The sequence below is a fragment of the Centroberyx affinis genome, unplaced genomic scaffold (genome assembly GCF_046629955.1).
Source record: "Centroberyx affinis isolate AG114_WGS23_722 - 3 ecotype Tasmania unplaced genomic scaffold, CSIRO-AGI_Caff_v1 ptg002510l_1, whole genome shotgun sequence".
Classification (NCBI taxonomy): Eukaryota; Metazoa; Chordata; class Actinopteri; order Beryciformes; family Berycidae; genus Centroberyx; species Centroberyx affinis.
In genome coordinates, this window is record NW_027280732.1 from 521,344 (window position 1) to 546,878 (window position 25,535).

Genomic DNA, 25,535 nt, shown 5'->3' on the forward strand with positions numbered 1-25,535 from the left:
ATATATTTTCATTCATTGTCTGTACCTGCTTATTCATATTCAGGGTAGGGGTGGGGGTGGAGGGTGGAGAGGGTGCAGGTGAGTGGGGGGTTGCTGCAGCCTATCCCAGCATGCATTGGGCGGGAAATATATTTTGGACACTGTAAATACATTTTCCTTCTTAATACACACCGTTGATATTCACGTATGTCTGCAAGCATAACCCAAAACATATTTTGACCACTCAAAAAATATTCCGAATGAATATCATCTACATGTACAAAACATATATACATTTATTGGCCAATTTCGGTGTAATTTGAAACATATCTCTTTATGTGAGTTGTGTTTTGTTTGTGTGTTGGCTTTGATCTCAGAGCACGTGAACATCAGGCGGCGCCCTTGCCCCGGAGCAGCACACGTTTCCTAAATTGAGACTAATTAGCCGGCTAACAGACTTCATAAATATGACCTTTCGTCCCAGCCGACGGTTATACTTGTTACATTTCTCATAGGCTATCCACATCATGGCGTTTTCCCTGGTGAGTTAAAAACGAAACACTGGAGTAAAGTGAATTTATCTTGTGGTTTTTCCTTGGCCTTCGTGTGTGTTTCGGTAACCGCTCCGTCTCTCAGACTTGGGGCCTAAATTCACTCAGACGTAAATTAACTCTCCGGAGCTATTCAAAAACAGTTGCAAATGTGTGTTCAGTGTAAAAAAAAAAATGCACCAGGGCTGAATTCCGTTGCTGTTAAAGTTCAATTTTCGTTATTTCTCCCCTCCTAACGAGCCTCTCGCCCTGCTTTGCGCCCCCCAGAGAGACGATCCCCGAGGTGCTGATCGTTGGGACCCCGAGTCTCCTGCGCTGTCCACCTGCAGCAACGCAGACATCTTCCGTCGGATGAACACCATGCTGGGCAATGCTCTGGATTTTACCGGTGTGTGCACCACACCCAACACCAAGGGAAAGCGAGACCTGCTGTGCGGTAAAGTCTTATTTTACTCCAGACTAAAGCGCTTGGAGACTCTGGGGTTGCACAAGGAAAAGGGAAAGATCCACCCTGGGATACTCTTGCGTTGTTATACAGTGTGATGTTCATTGCATCCCAGGAGTTATTTTGGTGATGAAGTGTTGCATTGCTAGCTTTTTGCTGTGCACACTTACACCAGCAAATGACAAAATGGACCCAGAACTGCAGGGCACAAAGCCAACAGCTGATTTTCAGCCGTGATAAAGTGTTTTAGGGTGGATTTTTTCTTTAAAGCCTCATAGGAGAGGTCAAAAGTGCATCCCTGCAAAAGGCACTAGGAGGAGGCCGATGGTTTTCCTTTATCAGAAATGCCATCCATTATACCCCGTCACCTTGTCATTACCATTCAGGTGCCAGCAGCTGATTCATGCTGCATCGCTGGGTCTGCAGCACTGCAGCACTTGTAAGCTTTTTTTTTTGTGAGAGATTTGCCAAGAGTTAAGCTTAGCTCAGTCCTGTGTCCTTTCCTTGAATTGTTAATTCTCCTAAGTCCTCTGCACACACTTGCTTGGCCCCTATGAAATCCTCTTCGGAAGCAATCTTGTTTCCTTGCTTGTTGCAAGATGAAAGAAAGTCAAGATGTAAATTATAACATGAAGGTATCTGGTTTTAGCCAACTTCTGACATGGTAAGCCACCCGACGGTATAAAACAATGTTCCATAACTCTTTGGCCCCCGTAAAACTGAATTGGATCACAATGCAGATTGAATCTGTCAGTGTAATCCAGCTTGAACCAAACTTTTCCTATGGCCTGTCTGCCCCTCCACCCCCTCCCCTCCCCTTCCCTCCCTCCCACATCCCCCATCACCCCCCCTGGCTTGGTGTTGCTGAATCAGGGCTGTAGCTAGCAGTTGGATGCTTTCCAGACCTGGAGAGGGATGGGAGGAGCTGGCGGTGCAAATCGCTCCGTCCTCCCAACATCTGATCAGTCAGCTGCTCCTGCTACAGCGAGGCTCTGCCTGCCTGTCTGTCTTTTCACTGTGTGTGTGTGGCACTAAGGAAATTCTGGTGAATAAGCCAACCAACTAATACGCCAGGGATTTCAAATTCGCAGCCCCCCTCCATGTTGTGGTATTGACCAAGCTCAAATCCAAAGTAGTTTTAGTTGGAAGTCTGCTGACTCATTCGCTCCTGCTTCCCATGCTGCCTCCCTCTAAGCCGCTGTAGCTCGGCCCCTCTCCCCAGTCCCCCCCCCCCTCCCTCCTGCCTCTCTTCCAGCTCGCTCAGGAAACAAGGCTAGACTCGCTGTAAGCAGCAGCAGTAACGGCCGCGGCTGTCTACCACCGACTCGGAGACGTGCTGCGCTCTAACCAGAGAGAAGGGAGTACTTTCTATCAACGAGCCAATATCTCCCGACAGGAATTTTTCATTACACAGTTGTTAGGCGAGGAAGCAGGGGGAGGTGCGGGGGGGAGGCTGATGTCATTAGCAGGGGTGTGTGAGTGCATCAGCAGCCATGTCACATGCTGCTAGGTGGGTCAGTGATGCGGACGGAGATGCATGGCAGTCGCACCAGGCACAGTGGCGGCAGGTTAGCTCCCCCGTCAGCCAGGGAAGGGGGAGATGGGAGGATGAGCCCTAACTGTTTTTAACATTGTTTTTAATCAGAATTTAAAAAAAAAAAGCCTTTTACAGAAGCCATTTTGCTTGTAACAAATCAGTATTCTCTCCCTGCCCTCTTCCACTTAGGTGAATGCAGACTAACAGCTGAGCTCTCTGTGGCTGTCTAACACTTGTCTCTCCCCTTCTCTCCATCCGTCTTCGTCCCTGAACTGGATCCCAGACCGGAAAGAATCGGAGCTGGCTGCGGTGGGCAGCAGGATGCTCTTCCCCAGCTGTGGCGGCGGCGGCAGCATGTCCCTTTCCCAGGAGATGCCATCGTCCCGGGGCCTGCCGGATGTCACAGACCTGGGCCTGGGCCTCCAGTCCCTCAGTCTGTCTGGCTGGGAGCGTCCCTGGAGCAGCCAGGAAACGGATACACACATCACCTCCCAGGTTCAGACTAGCTCACCCTCCAGTAAGTACCAGACTCTTATTTACAGTGACTATCGTTGTGAAGGAAGAGCAACAAGCCTATGACACCTATGGCCAGAAATTGGTTTGTGGTGGGATATTGTTGTTGTCCAAGAGTAAAGTGTCACTCTGTGTCTCCATGTAATGTGGCTGTACAGTAGATATTTTAAAGTGTCTTTGATATGTTTGTGATTGGGTCTCTTATCTGTGTAGCACTGGAGTTATTTGAAATATGGGACAGTTGGTTATTCTCAACTAGAGGAGTGTGTTTGTGTGTGTGGGGACAGGCTGTAGCGTCGCTAGGGAGGATGATGTGGCAGTTTTGCTCTGCTGCATCTCTGGCAATCTGACCGGTACAAAAACACTCCTGTGAAGCAACATTTTTTTGTTTTCCTTCAACCATAACAGGCTTGACATGGAGAGATGGTTGTATTTCCTTGGATCAAATGAAGAAGGTCCCTTGGTTTTGCAAAGTTGATACCTGTTGATCAGTATATTGGTCACTCTACTGAATCAAATTGTTTTCCCATCAATGTGCTGATCAAGCCAGGATATTATATTGTTTACTGGGTTGTTTAGTTTCTGTTCGTATTATACCTAGAGTAAAAATCCCACAATGCTGTTTGACATGAGTGATATAGTATGTTGTAAATGTTATGACATTTGTGCTTAGATTTATCACGCGCATGCTTTGCTTTACTACACAGCTAGTGTGGATGGTACTCCCTGTTTGTGTTGAACAGTTTTCACACGTTATGCTTTTCTTTGAGATTAATGTGTCTTCAGAGAAATGCCACCAACTAATGATGCCCCATTTTGTCCTGACCCATTTGTGGTGCTGTGGTTGTATCTCTGCTTGTCCATACCGACCAGGCATAACTTCATTTGGAGCACTCTAAACTGGGCCTGTAAAGTGGGCCAGAGCTTTGAATGCTGCCTACAGCTGAATAATCCCCTGGAGCCTCATGTTCAGTACACTGTTACAGGCCACACAGTACATATTTGCCACGGTTGCCAGCTGACTCACTTGGTTATCAAGAGCAAGTAAGACCTTGTTTAATACTTGAGGAATTGTTGCTTTAGCAATCACTTTTCTTGATGTGAAAAGCACTGCCAGTGATGGGGACTTCAGTCCGGAATAATTTACTAAAGGGAAGAGCATGTAGCTTCTGTGCAATTCATTTGCATCAGATACTTGTTAGACAGTCAAGTTACACAACTAGTAAGCAAAACTGAAAATGCTCTGGAGCATTTTGGGTTGGCTTGCACATTGAGCACCTCTTGCACACAATTTTAGAAACTTGCATTTGCAGTGTGGCATCTGTCCAGTGGCATGCCTCTCGGCTCACACAAATTGATATGGCACCGATGCAAATTTGGCACACAAATTCCATTTTCATCAGTTTGCTTGTTTAGAGGAATCTGTTTTGTAACTGGATGTGCAAAGGGGCAATATTGCCATGGGAACTTGCGTAGCTCTTTCTCTGAAATTGCCATGAGTCATTCCAAAAACATCTCAAGTTTCATTTCACTCTGTAAATGCTGTGTCATTGTCCTCTTTCTCCAGTGCTGGGCATGCTGAACAGCCCCTTGGGTAACATCCTGGGCAAACCCCCCGGCTACCTGCCCAACGAGGCCATGGGCACGACTGCTGACTTCCTGGAGAAGTTCCCTGGCATGGCTCGCATGGCAAACCGGCTGGACTCGCGCTCCTTCCTGGACTCGCGCTCCAGCAGTCCTGTGGACTCCGAGACCAGCGGCTTCAGCTCTGGATCCGACCATCTCTGCGACTTGCTGGTATGGACATGATACTCTTTTTCTGTAATGTCCTTTTTGTGTTTTGGATCACTGAGGCCCAGTCAGGAGGTAAATCCTTTCTCCAAAACCTAGATACTTTGTTTGTTGTTGAATATTAGACAACCACAAATTGAGACTAATTTGACAAGCTGAGACTGGTCATAAGTTGCTTACCTGCAGAAAATGTGGATTCAAACTTAAAGCACATTTTATATCCATAAATCATAGGGATGGGACAATATATTGAAATGTATGAATCTATCGCAATACAAAAATGTGACAATGCGTATTGTGGGGCAGCAAAATAAATGGCGATATTAGCTACATTCTGCTTTAGTAATCACAAATGTGGCGGCTTGCCTATCACAATTTCACAAGCTCTCATCGATATTTTAATATTTTCACTTTGTAATGACATATTTACATTTACATCCTATCAAGCCATTGCTAGATAGATTTGTGTCTCAGAAATAAAGATTTGTGTCTCAGAAATAAACAATTCTGCAGTCAACTTTGTTGTCATTGAACTTTTATTTATTAAATCGTATCATGGTTATATTGAATCATGAACCCCATATTGCGTATCGTGAGATAAGCATATCATACCATCCCTAATAAATTTTGTTGTCAGCTAGTATTTTCATGTCTGTAGTAACATTATATTTCTCTGTCTTTCCCCAGTCCACCTTGAGGATTTCCCCTCCCCTGCCTTATCTCGTGTCAAACATGCAGAAGGATCCGCTGCGACTCGGCTCTCGCCTGGACCACCAGGACAGCGGCTCTCCTCTGACCCCGCCTCCCAGCGCCAGCCCGGCCTCCTCAGCCATTTCCCGCCGCTGGCCCACTGGCTCTCTGTGGCCTGGGCTGGACCTGCTGGACCAGCCTGATGACGCGTTCAGCATCGAGAGGGAGGCCCGCCTGCACAGACAGGCTGCGGGTAAATCAAACTTCACAACATCTTAAAGTATATATCACTGACCTGCCTTTTTCCTTTTGATGGTATACGTGTTTGTCTCGGTGGCTTTGCACATGGAAGTGGTCCTTGAAATGTGACTAACCTCTGCCTTCTGGATCCATCAGCTGTGAATGAAGCCACATTCACCTGGAGTGGCCAGCTGCCTCCGAGAAACAACAAGAACCCTCTGTACTCCTGCAAAGTCTTTCTTGGAGGAGTGCCTTGGGATATCACTGAAGGTAACTATTGCTGTTCACACTGGCTATTTTAACTGCTGTGCTTCTGAGGCATTCTCTCTAGGTGCTTATTGCTCTCATATTTTAAAGTGAGCCATTGTTTCTAGATGCTTATTGCTCTATCGTTTATATTGAAAGGGGGCTGGGGGCTATATGAGGCTAAGCTTAAAAACATAATTTCGATGGTGTCTTGCTTCTATAATTCAGTGTATTTTCGGTTGCCACAGGATGTTGGGTGGGATATAATCCAGGCAGGGACTGTTCAGAAGTGTTCTTTGCTTTGCACATAATCTTGACCTGTCAGAAATCTGGAATTCTTCAAAATAAATCAGTTCCAGCCACTGGGACGCAACTGTGGTGTTTTAGGAAACAGGTTTTCAGGGGTGAACACCCAAAAATGTATGTAAATGCAGTTTTGAACAGGCCCATTTCAACATCCTGTTTCAACTGGAAATTCATCAAATTAGTGAAACAAGACACCATTAAAATGTTGTTACTTTTAAAAGTCTACTAACCCCCCTCGCTCCCTTCCATCCTTTGTTTTTTCAGCTGGCCTGATCAACACTTTCAGTGGCTACGGCCCTCTGAGTGTGGAGTGGCCGGGTAAGGATGGCAAGCACCCTCGCTGCCCTCCTAAAGGTAATATGCCCAAAGGTAACAACAGGCTGGTAGGCTATGTATTTTTTTGTTTCTGGTTCCAAGGTTGCACTGTGGTGAGCACACTGCATGCTGGTGAGTTTAGGAAGAAGTCAGTTGGCCACTAAATGATTTAACCCCCTACTACACACACACCCTTCCAGCCCACACACAGAAACTTATGGTTGGCTGTAGACTGATTTTGGGATTGTCTATGGAGTATACCTGTAGCATGAAACATAATTTGGCTGGTAAATATATTGCATACTAGCTACTGTAGAAGTAGAGTATTCACCATATCGTACTTGAGACTGTCTTTTAACTATGCACACCTGAACACTGTGGGTCCACCATGTTGTATATCTGGAAATATTCTGCTGTGCGTTCCAGGCTATGTTTACCTGGTGTTTGAGAACGAGAAGTCTGTGCGCGGGCTGCTCCACGCCTGCACCCAAGACCTGCTGCACCCAGAGGACAACGGGGAGTACTACTTCAAGATGTCCAGCCGCAGGATGCGATGCAAGGATGTGAGTAGGAACTAGACTTGCAAGACTAGACCATGCACTGCGATTTTGATCTAGAAACTGTTGGAGAAATTAAGGTGCGCTTTTAGAATCGGATGTGCCTGATAGTGTAGTAACTTTTGATTCATTCCACAAACCTGGCTGCTCTGTTTTCTTGCACTTTCCTCCAGCCCAGTTGAGTAGTGTTCAAAGGGAGGGAAAAAGTAGAAAGGCAGTCTGTTAAGAAAGCTTTCCAGTAACTGTTGTGACTCTCTCTCTCCTCTGGCGGTCCAGGTCCAGGTGATCCCCTGGGTGATCTCTGACAGTAACTACGTGCGCTGCCCTTCCCAGCGTTTGGACCCCAGCAAGACGGTGTTTGTTGGTGCACTGCATGGCATGCTGAACGCTGAGGCCCTGGCCAGCATCATGAACGACCTGTTCGGAGGCGTCATGTACGCTGGCATCGACACGGACAAGCACAAGTATCCAATAGGTGAGACTTTTCCTCAGGAATCGATGGGCGTGGGCCTTTGTTTTCGTCCTTTAATGACGTGAAACTACTGATGGCAAGATTGTTTTTCATCAGTATGTGCATGCTGTTTGTATCTTTTAAAAATATGGCTACAAAGGAATTTGCTCCAACCTTAATTCTCCAACTCCCTCCTTTTCCCACCAACTATCATCTCTATACAGGCTCTGGACGTGTCACATTCAACAATCAGCGCAGTTACCTGAAGGCTGTGTGTGCAGCATTTGTGGAGATCAAAACCCCAAAGTTTACAAAGAAGGTAAAGATGCTTTCTTGTGGTGGAATGTAATTAGACTCGAGGTTATTCTGCCTCACTGCTATGGAGGGGAATAACTGCCTTTTGTGCCGTTTAGTTGAAGAATGGATTGTTCAGCCTAACCCAATATGCTGTTCTCTTGTCTTGGAGAGAAGTTGACACTCAACTCCAAGACTGTCAATTTAATCATGTCTTTTTTTTTTTTATTGGCAAAAGTACATAACTTGTAGAACATCACTCAAGACCTTATGAATTGTTGTACTCCACTGCATTAAGGCTGGATAGAAGTTAGGAGGCCTTGAGACAATTTCACTTGAGCTGACAGTGAGTTTATTAGCGACCTTGTGGGACAATGGTGAACGTTTTCTTTCAGTGTGCCTCAGTTGGAAAATGATGAAAGAATACCAAGGAGACATGTACAAAAGTAGAGATTTTATTGAAATTTGAGCAGTTTTGTTGTGCTGGTCTTGACTAATATTACAAAAGTCCTGCATGTCTTTAAATGGACAGAATTGTGCACAGAGTTGAACGTGACGTTCTCTCCAAACAGGAAGGCAGATATTGGAGCTAGGATCATCCATAAAACCAAAATCCTAGTAGCCAGTCTCTGGTTTTCTTTAACTGAGCAGCATGTCTTTCCTCCTCCCTCAGGTCCAGATTGACCCCTACCTGGAAGACTCAATGTGCCAAGTCTGCAGTCGCCAAGCCGGGCCTTTCTTCTGCCGAGACCAGGTGAGTGGAACTTCCAGTTTCACTGGATTTTACAGTTGGTTAGACTATTGAGCTTGTTGCCTCAAAGGTCTAAATTATAATCCTGATTTCATTATTAATCACTTGGTGGTTCATAGTCTAGTTTGGCGGATGTTGTCCAATTGGATAATCATCCCATTGGTCCTGGCGAAATGTGTGTGTTTTTTTTTTTTTGGTTTTTCTGGCTCCCTTTCCGTTCTTCACTGTTACCTCTTTGAAAATCCCCCTACAATGCGCCACAAGAAACTAGCTGTCCAGCTAGCAGCTTTATAATGGAAAATTAGTGCTAATGTTGTCTGGGCTCAAAATGTTTCTGCCAGACCATCCTTCGGCGTTTGTACAGCAAAAACGAAGTGTGGAGAATGGTCTGGCTAAATGAGACTAGGTGGTTGATGAAATTTATTTCACTTATTATGCGTGAACTCAATCTGAATTGGATTGTCTGAAAATGCTTTTCCAACATCAGAAATGTCAGTGATGGTTTATGTAGCCCACATTATGCTCAGTCGCTGTCTTTTGGCGTCTAGGCCTGCTTCAAGTACTACTGCCGCTCCTGCTGGCACTGGCAGCACTCCATGGACATCTTGAGCAACCACCGGCCCCTAATGCGCAACCAGAAGAACAGGGATTCCAGCTAGAGCAGATGGGTCCAAATCTGCAGAGAAGGGCCAGAGGAAGAGCCCCGCACTAAGGGCCGCGGCTGCCCGCCAAGCAGAGCACGAGTGCCAGACCTCCTTCACGGTGTGAGGGCACCATGGCACTCCCACCAGGCACTGGGGGAAATCACTGTAGAAAATGTTCACTATTGCACTTGCTACATTTTTGCTGTTTACTTGTTCACAGTGGCACTATGCACAGTGACCTTGTTGGGGTAGACAAGGGGCCCCTCACTTATGCGGTTTCCCAGACTTGCGGCCAGACAGAACGATGGGAGTCAGCCCAAGGTTAAGACGTGGATGAAAATGCCTTTTTTTCCTTTTTTCTTTTTAGTTTTGGTTTACATGTGTTGCATATTGAAGAGCAATCACGCAAGTCTCATTGCCGTTCATTGGCAAATGCCATACAGTGCCTTTAAAAAAAATTTTTTTTTTCCTCCTCCTTCCCTCCCCCTACCCCCAGTTGGCAACTGTTTTTTCCTGTGCAAGCCAACTGGTGTTTTTTACTTTGGGAGATGATAGTTGGGCTTCATTTAACCAGTCGCATTTCAGACATTTTTACGCAGTTTTTTACTAATTTGTACACAAACGGTTTTAAGTCATGACATGGAAATTTTGAACAGAATTCTACCAGGCGGCTTTTTAATTTTTTTTCCCCCTCTTTATTTTTCTCTCCTCCCCATGCATTTTTCTGTGGCTGTTGAGGTTTTTCTTTGCCCTCCCAAAGTTCCAACTGAATGGGCACAAAACGTTGAAGTACTACTTCGCTTGCCTTGTTGGTCCAGTTAAATTAAGTGTAACAACATTACTGGACATTGCTTCAACTGGGTTTCCATCATTTTTCAATCAATTTTGATGGATCTTACTAAGACTAGAATGAACATTAATGTTTTGATTGTACATAGTTTGATTGTTGCACTTTTTAATTTACACTTGAGGAGGGGTGGCAGTGGTTTTTAATCACTTTTGTACATCAGCAGAAGGACAGGTATTGTTTTGGGCACATGCCTATAATCTAACAGCTGCTTGTTTCCTGTTGAATGTAAGAACTTCCACTTTGCTGATAAAAGAATCTATCCAGAGCTTGAGTAGACCCTAGTAAACAATTCCCCCTCGCTTTCTTACCCCATTTTGCCTTCCTGTTCCAGTTGGACATAAATGCATAATAAGCTGTGTGCCAAAGACAAAGTGTCTTTCCTTTATCCATTAAGTTTGTCATGCTGAGCTTGTTGTCCTTTAGCCCAGCTGCTTTTTAGAGTTTTGAAAGTCTACCTCATTGTGGTCTGCCAAGTTTGCTGCTACTTACAGATGTGGAGTATGTTCAGATTGGGCACAATAAAGGTGTTTAAGCATTACTTGCTGTGTCTGGCCTCTTTATTTATGATGCATGTTTTATTTGGGATCATTAAATGACAGAACTTTTAATTGCTTTGCTAGAGGAGTTATTTGGGGATCCAGGTCTCCAATTTAACATCCACAGGTTTGCCATGGTTTAAAATGAGGTAATCTAGTGTTTTGATTAATGCTGTATATAGACAGATGTTCCTGATCTTTCCTTGGACCAGCTGTGGTCTTGGCTTTATTCTGACAGGGATTAGGAGGCTAGGGAACTGTAGCTCTGTTCTTTTATTTGACAGATATGATGTGATATGTAAGCTCATTGAGTATGTAAGCTTCACCCCATCTGCTTAATGCATTTTTATGTTAAAAATATTCTGGTCTGACAAGAGCTGAGCCCAGTTATGCCACAAGTGCTTGAGGTGATGAGTACATGGCCAAGTCTTCCACCCTGTAGTGTAGTGGTTGTTAAAAGTTCAGTGAGAGTGGACTTCTCCACAGGGAATTAGATATTGTAGCACGTTTTAATTCAACATGACAGGGATTTCACTTCCACATAAAGATGATCTCTTACTCATTTGTCTTGTGGGCTGTGAAAGATTAAATTCAGATTATTTATTAGAATGAAGTTTATTTTGGGTTTTTTTGGAAATCTGTTCTGTAAAGTTCATCATCCATTAACTGTTGGAAACATTTTGTGTGACAAAAGGAAAATGAATGGGGGATTTTCTCAGAAATGGTCACAGCCAGCAGGGCTGCTAGTTATCTACCGCTCCCACTCAGGGCCAATCCTGCTGACAACCTGTTATGGTTTCTCACTGCTCACAGGCTGTTTGGTAACAAATCAATGTAATTTGGGTGGTGATATTGTCAGGGAAATCAACAGTTCAAGCCTCTACCTGCAGGTGTTATGTGGACTGGAAAGTAATTTCTTGGAAACGTAGCTGAAATCTAAGAGTAAATTGATGACATACTGTCTTTAATCTTGTTACAGCAGCTGTGTCCCGTCAAATCGGTGCAGATCAAACAACCCTTTCCACCATGCTTTCATCCACTGCACAAGTGTTCCATGCTGCACCCAAACTGATTTTCTAATGTCATGCACAGTTCTATTCAGTATAGAAGCTGAATTGCTCGCACACATTTCAATACATTGGCGATACACAGTCAGGTGGCTATATAACCAGTGCTGTAGTGCTAAATTAAAAGGTTCATTAAGTATAACCTCCAGTTGTGATCATAAGGGAAACAACCACCAATAGAAACATAATTTCCAGAATAGCATTTGTTTTTTCCCCTAAAGAGGTGCCGTCCTCATAACCCTCAAGTCAGCATAACATTCACCCTGCTGCAGTGTCCTTGAGCAAGACACTGAATCCCTACCGGCTCTAGGGGGCACTGAGCTGATCCTGACCTCCCTGTGGAGGGAGAATTTCCCTATGGGGATCATTAGTATCATTAACTTAAATCAGTTTGATACTACTTACTATGATGTATACAACACATTTTGTTTGGTCATATTTCATTTCGGACAGATCATTTGTCATTTCTTGGAAAAGGTGATATTAAATAAAGAGGAGCCATTCTCAATTACTTCTCTTTATTAAGAGTGATATTGTACATGTTTCTAGACTCCTCTTGGTGTTTTGAAGTTCATTCCAATTGTTGGCTGAGTGACTTGAAGGTTGGAAAGGCCACCAAAGTCCTAGGAGTGGAAAAACAGGATTTACTTTACTAACATTTACCATGTAGGCAAGGCAGTGGAAGAGAACATGGTGCCTCCTCATCCATGGTTTAGGTACAGATCAAGAGCAGGTGGTTGGTATAGTCACATTTATGCATGTAATTTAAATACTTTTATTCTAGCCATTGATAACAACTGGCCAGAGACTACAGATGAAAATTAGCCATCCTAGGCTAACTCTACAGTAATATAAATTAATGTGTACTGTCAAATATACCAATAAATAAATATTCTACACTGGTAATTTCTGCCTTCAGTTACTACATTACAGGCAGCCTACGACCAGTCCATAGTCTGAAAATTGGTTTGAATTAAATCCTTGTATACATAAAAACATGTTATGCCTTACAGTTTAACTGTACATGATAATGACATAGTCGGATTGTTGACAACTCACCTTGAGATTAAATAAACATCCATGCAAGATTGCAAACACTTTGCAATCTAATACAGAAAATAATTCTGGGGTTTGTGCATAAGAGCACAGTGAAGTAATGTGATGAACTCTTGACATGCCTGATATTCTCTTGAACAGGTTATTCAGAGGGAAACCAGGGCAAAACTTTAATTAAGTTGGGGCCAAGTGGGCAACTCAAGTCTGGAACTCAACAGCTCATTATCTGTCGCTATGGAAACCAAGTGAGCAAGTTCTGCACTCACCAGCATCTTGAGCATCTCCTTGGTGTCTGGGTCCACCTCAATGAGCTCCTGGTCAAGAGCAGAGACCTGGCAGGATGAGATACAAGACAAGGAATTAGCTTTGTGAACATACAAGGAAGCACTTTCCCACCAACTTCATCTCTTTCAGACATCTGTGTGATTTCAGCTAACGTTTGACAGCAACAGCAACGGAGTGGCAGCTGTCGTTTTTGAACTCCATGCATGAATTTCATGTGTTGTACATGTTGGGTTTATAGGTTTTCCCAACCTTTCTATGCAGTCCTTCGAAAGAATGGTTTGAAAGTTTGGCCTTAAAGCTAGGATTCAACCGATATGGGTTTTTGAAGGCTGCTATCGATACCAATATATTTAGATTTTTTTTCTGATATTCAATATCTTTAAAATTACAAGTATTGAGTATTTTGTTTCTTTATTCTTGGCAGGAAAAAAAAGCCTGTGAAACAGCATTTATAGCAGGGTGACCCACCCCGCCTATTAAATGCTAGGGATACATTAGGCCTTCAAATGAAGAATTAATCTACAGAAAACATTACTGAAAAATGAAATTAATGAAATGTGCAAAGAAAATAAATTTTCATTGCAGGTTTTACAGACTTTATGTAGCTGTGGTCAGAGAGGAAACTCCATCATATTGGAGGTGGATGACATTCAACACTAAGAGTAATCAGCTTAAGGCAATATTTTGATGACAATGTTTAGTTGGTTCAAAGTAACGCAATTTCTCTAATAACCCAATTTACATGGATTAATTTAGTAATCAGTCTACTGGTTCACTGCACTGCACCATGTTTGCTTTGTAAATGCAACATCTGCATTACTGCATCTAGTGACCTTTGACATGTGCAGATTGAAAAAAACCAAAGGAATCTGACTGAGGTGTTTACATACCCCAATAAATAGAAAGATTGAGCAGATATCTAAGTGTGTTAACCGGGTTATGCTTACTCTGATTGTGATCTTACTTAAACTAAAGTAATCTGATAAATGCGTTTTACACGACAGCTCCAATAGTCAGTGTATTGCCTTAATCGGGTTAAGATCGAATCATCAGCGTGCATGTAAACATACTCACTGACCAGCTGATAACTGATACTTAATACAATAAAGATATGAAAGATATGAAAAATGCAAGAAGCCTATGAGCTTCCAAACCATAGCAACAGATTTACTGCCTCATCAAACAGAGTCATCGATTAGAGAGGCTGAGCGGGGCGGACAGGAGAAGAAGATCCCACATACCTCTGGGACGTAGTTGTCCCTCCTCTCCCTCTCCTCCTCCTGCAGCTTGATGGAGATGCCTCTGACTGGGCCCCGCTGGATACGCTTCATCAGGTGGGTCACATACCTGAGGGACACAGACAGGGACACACAAATCCATTATTAGACTGTAGAGGAAAAGGTCAACCACAGAAGACAATCTATGATGCAGCACAAAAGCCAATAACGCTCTGTTACCGTGCGACTGCTCTCAACTTCACGACATGCAGATGATTTCGAAACACTTCCAAGACACAAAACGTGACCACTCTCAAGCTCTTGACTTGGACAAAGGCCTGAAATACAGTTTTTATGACCATCTTTAAAAAGAAAAATCCACCCTAAACCCTTTTTTTTGTATTAATCTTGTGGATAATTGTGTAAGGGGTGCAACTTTCGCTTTGTCTCCACTAGAAAACTCTCTCCACCTACAGGAGGTTATCGAAATGCATTCTGGGATTTTGTAGAGCAGCAACTGAAGAAGTGGACAAGGCAGGTTGAGGGAAAGTGGGTACAAGAAAGAGGTAAATTACAACACTTAATAAAATATCTCCTAGAATGCAATGAACATCTCAGATTGATGATAAAAGTGTAAGAGTATCCGAGGGTGGATTTTTCCTCCAGGGCACAGACAATGAGCAGGGTCTTCAGAGTGAGACTGAGGGTTCATCAGTGTTGGAGAAGGCAGTCAGATTAAATGTCGGACCAAACAAAACAGTCCATCTGTGTTGTGGCAGGACGGCCTCAGTCCACAGTCTGCAGTTGGGCATGGAACTTCCCGAATTCGACACCAGTAAAATCCCAACTGCTTAGTGGAAAACACCTCCAACTCTCCTCCTTTCTCACTTGCAACGCTGTCCAATTCCACTGCAGACAAGCATCTAATGACTGTCTTGAAATCCCCGTCTTCATTTTAAAACGCTGAATCAACTCTACTGTTACTTGTCAAGACTTGAAATTCAATAGAAGACGGTCCCTTCCGTGAAAACATGTTTGATGACTGAGTGAAACAGTTGAGGATGGAGGCGGTTAGTTAAGAACAAAACTTCCTGATTATTCCTAAGCCAGAAATGGGTCAATGTTATTAACTGCCAAAAATATCGCAGTAGAAGGTCCACAAGCCCTCGCTCTATTAACGTCAATGTCAGTAAAGTCAACAGACAGCCTCGTCATAAACACTCTGGAAAACCACTGACACTGGTGAACACAACATGCATAATATAGGAAAAACTGGTTAACATAATATCTTCATCTGATGAAGACCGTGTTTGGTTGAAACGTTACTGTCGCCGTTTGTTTAATAAATTCTACTTTTTTGGAAGTATAAACATACTGAGCGGACATTTTGTTTTTGATTATGTGAATCAAACAACAGACACGTTCTCTCAGACAATGAAGGACCTTAACTATACAGTATAATCAGATGTAATCGGATCACTTGGAATTAGTAATCACAAATATCACCAATTTTAATATTAATGGGCTACCTTAGAAAAATTATCCTAAATCTTGCAATATCAACATAATAATAATATTAATAATAATAATAATAACCTTTATTTGTATAGCACCTTTCATACACAACATGCAGCTCAAAGTGCTTTACATCAATAGAAGTCAGATAAAAGACAGATAAAATTCATATAAAAGAACAAGCAAAATGCATTGCAATAAAAGAATCAAATCAAGTAAAATGGAAAGATATTTTCACCCCCTTAAAGTAAACACAGAATCAAGCGGCGTTACTTCTTGGTATTGAGTAGTCACTCTCACACTGGTGACACTGTCAACCAGTATACGATTAAGTGTGCCTTACCTCTTACCAAAGATAATCACAACTTAAAAGACTTAAAACAAGGAAAAGAAACCAGGCCCTCAACAAGCATCATGAGCCGCTCAACAACAATCACTTTAAATGGCTGACACATTTTGAGAAGGTGAGAACAAAATGACTTGGGAAAAGTGCTAAACTGAAATCAAACAAAACAGCTGAACTGCATAACGCTGTCCTGGTTTCACATCTACCAGACAGTGCTGCTGAGCGAGCACAAAACTGACCTCCAGCCGTTTGGTAAAGACACAGTTTGGCACTAAATCTGGTACGCACAGCAGCAGGAGCGATGAGAAAGTGTCTAAAAATCAACCCTTTTATAACCAGTAACACGTTTTACCAGAGCACATTATTAGTGACTAGATACACCAACACAAGAGGCCCACAACTCTGTTTCTTCTGCACAGACACCGATTCAATGTTGTTCTTTCACAGACAAGCTCCATCGAAATTAAACTTTTAGTCTGGATCAGGATCTACAGGAGACAACAACAGTCACATCTCTGAGAGGGCATGTTTTGCTTCCACTTCCACTGAGTAAAACAACATGCATTTACAACATTGGAGTTGGAGTCTTCCTTTTGACATCAACCCAGAGGCCTGAAGGGTGCATCGAAGAGAAAGTAGTCTCATTTTGACAGCTGATATACTGTTGTGCAAACTGTCTGGAAAGTGTGAAGGGAACACAGCACACATGGATATACAGGAAAGAGCAAGCGTTCCTTCCTCCAAAATCTGCAACTCAGCAAGCATTTGGTGTGCCATTACATCCAGATTCCTTATCAATGAAACTGACAGTTGAATTCTGTGCTTCCTGCTGCCAAATACAAAGGACTCCAACAGGACAAACCATCCATCATGCAGATTAACTCTTCTGATGATCCTGGTTAACCTGTTTTATGCAACTGATGGACATCAGGGCATATTCATCTAACAAGGTGTCCAGGCTGACACAAGTAGGACTGGGCAATATGGTTGAAATCAATATCACGATAATCATAAGGATTTATTTCCACATTGATATACTGTATATCACAATATCGCTCAGTATTCAATACCACATGTTAAATAATCAAATTAATGTTTACCTTATTGAACCGAATGGTAATGTTAGGTGTGATTTCAAATAATATTCCTTAAAATGTTTCATAACTCATTACCTCCGCCAAGGAGGTAATGTTTTCGGAGCCGTTTGTCTGTCTGTTTGTTTGTTTGTTTGTCTGTTAGCAGGATTACGGAAAAACTACTGGCCCGATTTTCATGAAACTTCGTGGAAGGGTGTAGCATGGGCCAAGGAAGAACCCATTACATTTTGGAGTGGATCTGGATCCGACTCACGAACAAGCAATAATAGCACCAACCTTGGCTGAGGTCTGCGCTCTCTGAGTGCAATTCTAGTTTTGTCAGAGTCTCTAAAATAAAATTTGCTTGTTTTCCTCAATTTAGACAGCAGAATTGTGTCTCACGATATCCCAAAATCACCATATTATGATGATATGATTCCACTGAAAGACGATAAAAGATAATATTGAATTATCGCCCGGTGGCCAGATGACGTCCGAGCTGGAATTTAAAACTGATGGGAGTTCAAATCAAAGAGATAATAGGCACCAGGAGCCAGTGCCTCTGCAGATGAAGTTTTTTTAGTTGATCTGAAACAGTTGGAAGTCCATTGTTTACCCTGCGATTTTGTTGCGCAGCGGCTTGCTGGGGATGATGGCGATCTCCTCGCAGACCCTCTTGTTGGTGTGGAAGTCATTCCCCAGACGGGTGTAGTACTTCTCGATGATGACCCGGGCGGCCTTCTTTACTGTCTTGGTCCTGACGCGTCCCTGAGGGGAAATAACACCCACACACACACACAGTCAATTAATCGATTGACAGAAAATTAATCGATAACGTCACAATGCTACAAATTGCTTGCTTTACTCTGTTTCATATAGGGCTGCAACTAACGATTATTTTCATTGTTGATTAATCTGTCGATTATTTTCTCGATTAATCGATTAGTTGTTTGGTCTATAAAATGTCAGAAAATGGTGAAAAATGTCCATCAGTGTTTCCCAAAGCCCAAGATGACGTCCTCAAATGTCTTGTTTTGTCCACAACCCAAAGATATTCAGTTTACTGTCTGAGTTTTACTGCTTTGTTAGAGTAAGTAAGCAATTTTAAGAATCAGTTTGGGCTCTGGTAACTTGTGATGGGCATTTGTCATTATTTGTGACATTTTATAGACTAAATGATTAATCGATACTGAAAGTAATCGTTAGTTGCAGACCTACACAGTCCATCCAATTGTCAGTATACACACCCACTTTTGAGTACAACTGCTTTCAGATCACCTGCAACAAGGAAAATCTCAGTAGAGCTGGAAATCAGTGGAATGTCATATTTCTACTTTTCTTCACCAATAGAAACCAGCACGTCATGCATATTATAGATAATTGGCATACATTCTCTCGACAAGCTAACTGCAGAACTGGCCACTTCAGCTACATCAACTGTCAACTGTAACGTTAAGAGTGATTTTTTTTTTTAGCACACTTGATTGCCTTAGATAATGTATATCCAAAAAAATGGCTATACGTGCAAAAACTCGCTGACGAACGACTTGTAGCAGTTTAACCCGTAAACGATGACTAAAAGTGGCATTAGCGTTACACTGGATGTTATTAGGAAGACAGTGCATTCCTCCGTAATGTAAAGTGATCCCGACTGAGTGATTTTAAACGCAGAGAATAACACAACAGGTACTAAACTTGTAAAGGTTGCTGTAAAGCTTTTCTCGTAACAACACATCTACACGGGTGACAGCTCGAGAGGCTGCGGCTTTAACGGCTGGCTGCTCGGTGGCTAGTCTGTTTACAGAGCTACATGGGAACATTTGGTCTCTATTTTCACATATTCGGGTCATCTGAAGTACAGCGAAAACCAGCGTTTCGTAAAGTTTATGTAATTTGTGTTCAGACTGATGCTTGTTGACGCTTGGCGGCTCGACAGACAGTGAAGATTGAACAGGATTGAGAAGGATTGTGAAGTGATGTGTTGCCTCGGATACCCACCATGTTGGCTCGGGCCGGTGGAAGAGAGCACAGGAAGTTGTTACCGGACGTTCATAGCTGACAGTCGGCGCGTCACGTCAAGTCACCCCCGTTACCCCGGCAACACCGCCGCCTAGCGCCGGGGGAGTGAACTGCCGCGGCTGAGCCTGATCGCAACTCAAGCTACAGGTTATGTAGTCGAACTAGTCCCTGATGTTTTATCGTAAACTCTCCATGTTGCTGTCGACTTTTTCATCAACAGGGTAAAGAAAAGAGAAAAAAATGTGGCTTCCTTTCCACACTTGAGATGTTGCTGTGCCCGCAATGAAAATCAGTGTGAAAATTTTAACCTTATAAACAGACTAAAATCTTGTAGATCTGATAAGAAGTTTTAATGAATCTGGGTTCCAAGATAAAAGACTGAAATCGTAATACAAGCCTCAGGCAGAAAATGGAAGAAATACACTTGGCTCTTTGATCTTTAACACCAAAACTATTGTGGCTGTATTTGGGTCTCATTGTAAATAAATAGAGTGGAATTACTCTGGCATTCAGGTAATACTATCTGGCTTGATATTCCACATCTTTCTAAAAATTGGTACTGGAACAGTAAATTGACCTTTCCAGTAGAATCAGAACAGCATTTGTATCAACAAAGCTTTCTACAAAATTATTTAACAAAAGACATACCCACAAGGTGGAGAGATCTTTTATTTTACATAAAAAAGGGTGCAAACTGGAGTTTCCCTTTAGGTGTGGAGGGAATAAAAAGTGATTTCTGTAAGGTTCACATGTGACACATTGTACATGAATCCAAAGAGGAAAAAATAGGCATCTCAGATAAAAAGGACCTTTACCTTTCTGCAACTTAAAAATGTGAAACCATAAAAGAAAGAAGAAATGTGGGTCCTTCATTCTCGAAGCCCTTGACTAAGTTAACTCATTCAAATACATTTTTGAAGTGACATTCATATTTCAACACAATAATATTTATTTACAGTTTTAAGATTTCTCTTAATCATAGCTCTGAAAAAATGCCGAGGGGAGGGATAAACTCTTGGAGCTGTACAATTCGGTTTTCCACAGTTTGAAAGAAAAAAACAAACAAAAAACAAAAATCAAAGAATACATCTTTATATGGAATCCCAACGGAAAGAACAAAGACTACAATTGTGAACTCTGTACAATTTACAATTTTCAAATAATCATCACAATATTGCAGTAATGTCACCCTAAACCTCTCCCTCAAAGAAAATATACAGTAAATCCAAGACAATTCTACAGTACAGCAATAAGGAAAAAGTGCCAGAGAACCCAAAAAGACCGAAGCCATTCATTTCCACTTGTATAACTCTCCGTTGCTTTGATTTACACACCTTTACGACACACAGGGATGTGAATTACACACGACCAAAGTAAATCCAAAGCAGTGAGCACAAAGACGCAAAGTTCGATCGGAGTCGACCGTATAAGAAATGGCGGGAACTGAAATGGAATGTGCTGTAAGAAGAAGACGTGGAAAGTCTTATTTTACAGGAGGACTGGAAGCCCGAGCGCCTTACTGATCCAACAGGTGACTAACATCATAAAATTCACTATAGAGACCAGTGTCATCTCCAGACAAGCCATGCAGATACACATTATGCAGAGTACTCTTATATCAGTCTGGATGAGGCCTAGAGAGGAAAAAGTAAATACATACGAGTAATATATCTACCGTTTCAACCATAAGCGAAGTAGCTAGGCAACCCACGGTTTAAGGTAGAGAAAGAGGTTGCAAAGATGACCAGTCACATGACGCAAATTCAACTCCAAAATTACACACTTGCTCAATTAAAATGGAGTTGATTCGTTGAGAAGTCATAACATTTAAGAGACCGATAGAAGCCAACAACAACAACAAAAATTGAGTTGCAATTTCCTGCAACACTTTCAACACTCTATCCATTTAAGATCTCCAACACTTCCTGGTACTGAATGAAACCGTCTTGTTTGTAGGATTTTTTTTTTATTTTTTTTTTAAATGACAGTGGACACAGTTAAAGTCGCGGACATGAGGTGGAATGCGGTGGTCGAAAAAACATTCAGCTTCATATATTTCCTGGCACAGGTAAAGGCATGGGCTAGTAGTCTCAGGAATGGCATTGGGGAATTCAGGGGGACATTGAAGGCTATTGTCTGGATATCCATCTCACTGCACAAGAATACTGTGAACCTTCTTAGGGAGCTGGAGTCAAACAGTCCTGCTGCCGTTGACGCTTCGCGGGGAGAATCGCAGGCGGCGGATGGCACCGTTTTCTGCAAAGCCACTCGCCTGACCCTCGTTTATCACACACTCTCCACTCGCAAGACTTTCAGTTAAGACCAGATGGACACACACACAAAAAAAATGCTCTCAGCATGTTCAGGCATCTTCTCACATGTTGCGAGAAGCAACGCGTTCTTGCATTCTCTCTCGTTCTCAACACGGCTCTCAAGATCTGGTCTGGCGAACACTGACTATAGTTTAGACCGAATAAAGTCTCGACTACATGTTCTTATTACAGAAGTTCAGGTTTGGTGTCTGTCAATGGTACAGATTTGTCTCAACTACCACATTGAAATATGCACAAATATCTCACAGGGACACCCAAGATCTGAACCTTGATTTAACCTCTGAACCAACAGGCAGATCTGACCGCCGCTCCCCTGAGCAAAGTACTGAAAATAAAAACCCTAAAAAGGTTCCTCCGGTCATTCGCACCAGCTAGCACAGGAATCCAGAGGACGAGTTTGACTGAAACACAATCCTCACCTGTCCAACACAGTCAAGAGGCACTAAGGCATCTCAAAGAAAAGAATACCTGTCATTCGAAATAGCCTATTTTCCCCCACTATTCCCCTGAAATCCTATCTCTGGAATTATAATGAGAATGACAAAAAAAAATTAAAGCAAAACAGAAAAAGGTCCCATAGATTTTCATATTCAAGTACTCTCAATAACACAATAACTTAGACCCCGGAGTAACTGACATGAGTAACCAGGGGGTAGGAAAACCAAAAGCTATACAGTGTAAATACACGTAACAAGCAGGTTTACGTACTGGTTAATTGAGCTAGTTTGCAACATCTACAACATTGTATATCTCTATCTAAGATGACTGAGCAGGTCCACAAAAATGCCAAATCTAACACTCCGCAGAGAGTCGATTCATCTAGGACTTGCATCTAGGTGTGTATGTGTGTGTGCATGCGTGCGTGCGTGTGTGTGTGTGTGAGGAGAGGGTGTGTGTGTGTGTGTGTGTCATGGCACAAACAGGAGTGGGCGGGGGCGTGGGGGTAAAAACAATTTAGTTAAGAGTGTATTCCCTGCACCCTATAGGGAAGGCCTAACACACGAGGCAGCTACAATGAATTAAAGTAATAAGCACATTAAGTACAGTATTAAGAAGGCAGGGTCTTCTTAGGGAAAGCCGGGGTCAACAAATGTAGTGCAGTCATGGTCTCTAGCTTTTTGTTACCCTCTCTTTCCCCATAAAACCATGGCTATTTGGAATGGAAAACAAAATTGCATTCAAAAATTCACATTAGCAAAATATAAAATTAAAAAAAGAAACAAATAAACACCTATGAGATTCACTCTGGGAAGGCGTTAAGAGGATAGGCAAGGTGACATTATCGAGGATATTGTTTCAAGGCAGTCCTCCATGACACTCATAAGGAAAATAAAATAAAATGAAATAAAAAAAAAAAATATATGGTATGAACATATTCATCCAGGTTCACTTATCCTCCCTTCAGCTGACCCTTGGGCTTCACTCCGGACATCGAGGCGAGGGACCAGGGTTCAACAGTGTTGTCCAAACATCATTGAATGCTTTGCAGCACAGGATCCTCAGACTGGACATGGAGGGGCGGGGGGGCATTTTAACACCGTTACACATTATTATACCCAACTTTCCATTTGGCATTGTTCTCTTGGGACTACATCTTCAGTGTTATACGCGAGTCGCTGTAACTGCTCTATACTAAATCAGGAATAAACGGTTCACTTTCAAACCTTGGGCTTCATTATACAGGCGACCCCAAGACTTTACTGCAAACCTCGCAACCATTATCCTGCCACCTTCCATCCTACTGGTTATGCGATGTGGTGGTCGGGGTTAAGGCATTGGACAGTAGCGTAAAGAGGCTGTGACTGAATCTCCAAAGCACATCACACTAATGTCTCTTGTCGCTCCAAAGCAACATATCCCCCAGCTTCTACTGGCATAGAACGCAGAGTCCATTATTTACCATTACATGATGATGAAGGTCAAAACCCTTTAGAAGACTCCGCTCACCCTTAAGTCTACCTAGATTTGGTCTGACTTATTTTTCATATATCTTTTTAAACATTGGTCTTGCTTTTAGACTACTTGATGCGATTTCCTTCCCATGCGCTTGACAGATTCTATAAATGCTCCAAAGTCATTTACTTTTCTGTCCATACATTCAGTGTGTATGTTTAAGAATCAGTAAGAAAATCTGTGGCAAACAAGAGATAAATAGCATAAATAGCATTTTTTTTTCAGCCAACCTACAAGTGTCAAGTTGCCACTCATCACAAAGCCAACAGGACCAGAACTACATGAGAGTCAAAAAGACTGTAGTGTGTTTTGACACCAGCATGGTTAAGGGGAGTGCTTTAACCAAGCAGCTTGAACAGAATCCATTGGAAAACACAGAATACACAGTGCAGGAGGCTTCTCTGGTCTTCTCTTCTCTTAGGCCTGGGTCCTAGTGCCAGGTTTGACCTCTTTGGAGGAGAAAGTGCAGGGGCCTAACGGCAGGTTGATGCTCTTGCGCCTGTGTGTAGATGTAGGCAGTTACACTCTTGATTCCTCGTGTGTTCAGGTTTACATTCAGTCCCACGTCAGGAATGACAAAAGGGCTTTGTGCCAAAATGAGTTAGCAAACTAACAAGGGGCAAACCACAATCCATTGGGACTTGACAGAGGGAAACAGAGCATGTTTCTGTGAGTGCAAGAAAGGGCTAAGTAAATCATAGTATGCAACAGGTACGTTTGAAGGTGGCAAGATTCCAGAGGAAAGATTCGTCTCTTCCTTTGCAATTCCACAGAAGAGAAATGGGAACAAAGGAGATGGCAAAAAAGAGGACAGAAAAAATACAAATGCCTAGGCAAATGCCTCTTGGAAAACAAAAAAACAAAATAAAATTCACCATTTTCCTCTGCAAAATTCCAACATGAAGGATCCCAATCTGGCCAAATGGCCTGCTAAACATTCCCAAGCATCTTGGAGAAAAAAACAAAAATTGAAAAATGACTCCCATCAAGACAAACACGTGTCTTGTGTAGATCTCAACAACCATTTTATCTGGTCCCCCCAATGAACAATTCAATTAAGATCTTTCAGGTGTCTTCCTTTTCCTCTGAATGGGACCTTATTGATTTCTGAAATCACAATCAACTGAGCCGGACACTTGGAGCGTTTCAGGCCGGTGGATGATCATTTGTGTCGCGGCGTGTTCTTCTTCCGTTTTCGCTTGAAGAAGCAGCAGCACCTGCAGACAGAGAAACACTTTAATACAATCTGCAGATGAGAGCCTTCAGATGAAAGAAAAAGAAAAAAACAAAACACTAGCGGGTTGCTTAAATGAGTGTATTATATATTGCAGGTTCAACTAGAGTCTTCCAAATCTTGACAGAAATATTTATATGGAGTCCTAATAGAGACGATTGCAGTTGTCAAAGGTGTGATTAATATAATGTCAGCACCAAGGACAAGATGGATGTGTTGCCATCCACCAAGTTTTTGTGTGCTCAATCATCTCCTGCCATTTTTGAGCTGTCACTATGAACAGAAAAATGGCAGAGGGGACTCAACTACAGACTGCTGCAGAGGGCAATATTTTTTATATGCAAATATGGAGCGGTGCACACAAAGAGCACGGGACATGGTGAGCCTGAATGGTCAATAAAAACATACAGAGACAGGAAAACAGCTGTAGACCAAGACATAGGACAGTGACTGGGCAATCTTAGATAAATCTATTAATAGAAAATAATGGTGCACCATGCAACACGACCTTTGACTTGAATCCAATTTGCTGCTAAAGAGGAGTGATGCCATTGCTTAGAAATATCAAGTGGGCCTTCAATGAACAGAATTCAGTCTTAAAGTAAGTTAGTCAAGATCTACTAAGGTACTTGCTCTCTCTCTCCTGAGGTGACACCTGCTCACTGCATTATTGCTGACATGGCAGCAGGGTTTTATTCGTCACTCATGATACCAATGCTATCAACTTATTGACATGAG

At 42.5% G+C, this 25,535-nt stretch overlaps 3 protein-coding genes across 6 annotated transcripts in view; 1 reads left to right on the forward strand and 2 right to left on the reverse strand.

Moving 5' to 3' along the window:
• Positions 1-488: 488 nt before the first annotated feature.
• On the forward strand, positions 489-9,671 carry cpeb1b (cytoplasmic polyadenylation element binding protein 1b). 2 transcript variants are annotated; one of them, XM_071534290.1, is made up of 12 exons: positions 489-521; positions 798-966; positions 2,805-3,029; positions 4,593-4,822; positions 5,504-5,759; positions 5,903-6,016; positions 6,563-6,667; positions 7,040-7,176; positions 7,447-7,645; positions 7,846-7,940; positions 8,589-8,669; positions 9,215-9,671. In XM_071534290.1, exons 1-12 carry the CDS (start codon positions 507-509, stop codon positions 9,323-9,325), a joined length of 1,737 nt encoding a protein of 578 aa, XP_071390391.1. In that variant the 5' UTR covers positions 489-506; the 3' UTR covers positions 9,326-9,671. The 2 variants fall into 2 exon arrangements, with proteins under 2 accessions (XP_071390391.1, XP_071390390.1); XM_071534289.1 differs by having other exon boundaries at positions 507-521; positions 2,796-3,029.
• Positions 9,672-12,264: 2,593 nt separating this feature from the next.
• Positions 12,265-19,290, reverse strand: LOC139656672 (small ribosomal subunit protein eS17-like). The gene is made up of 5 exons (XM_071534275.1): positions 19,257-19,290; positions 17,875-18,026; positions 14,346-14,451; positions 13,086-13,151; positions 12,265-12,386 (listed from the first exon to the last, which is right to left on the reverse strand). Exons 1-5 carry the CDS (start codon positions 19,257-19,259, stop codon positions 12,309-12,311), a joined length of 405 nt encoding a protein of 134 aa, XP_071390376.1. The 5' UTR covers positions 19,260-19,290; the 3' UTR covers positions 12,265-12,308.
• A 647-nt stretch (positions 19,291-19,937) lies between these two features.
• The window catches only part of csnk1g1 (casein kinase 1, gamma 1), a 35,196-nt gene continuing 29,598 nt past the window's right edge, over positions 19,938-25,535 (reverse strand). For all 3 annotated transcript variants that reach the window (XM_071534261.1, XM_071534259.1, XM_071534260.1), the window contains one exon: positions 19,938-24,780. In XM_071534261.1, coding sequence (XP_071390362.1) covers positions 24,726-24,780 — 55 coding nt within the window. In that variant the 3' untranslated portion in view covers positions 19,938-24,725. The remainder of the gene's footprint in view (positions 24,781-25,535) is intronic.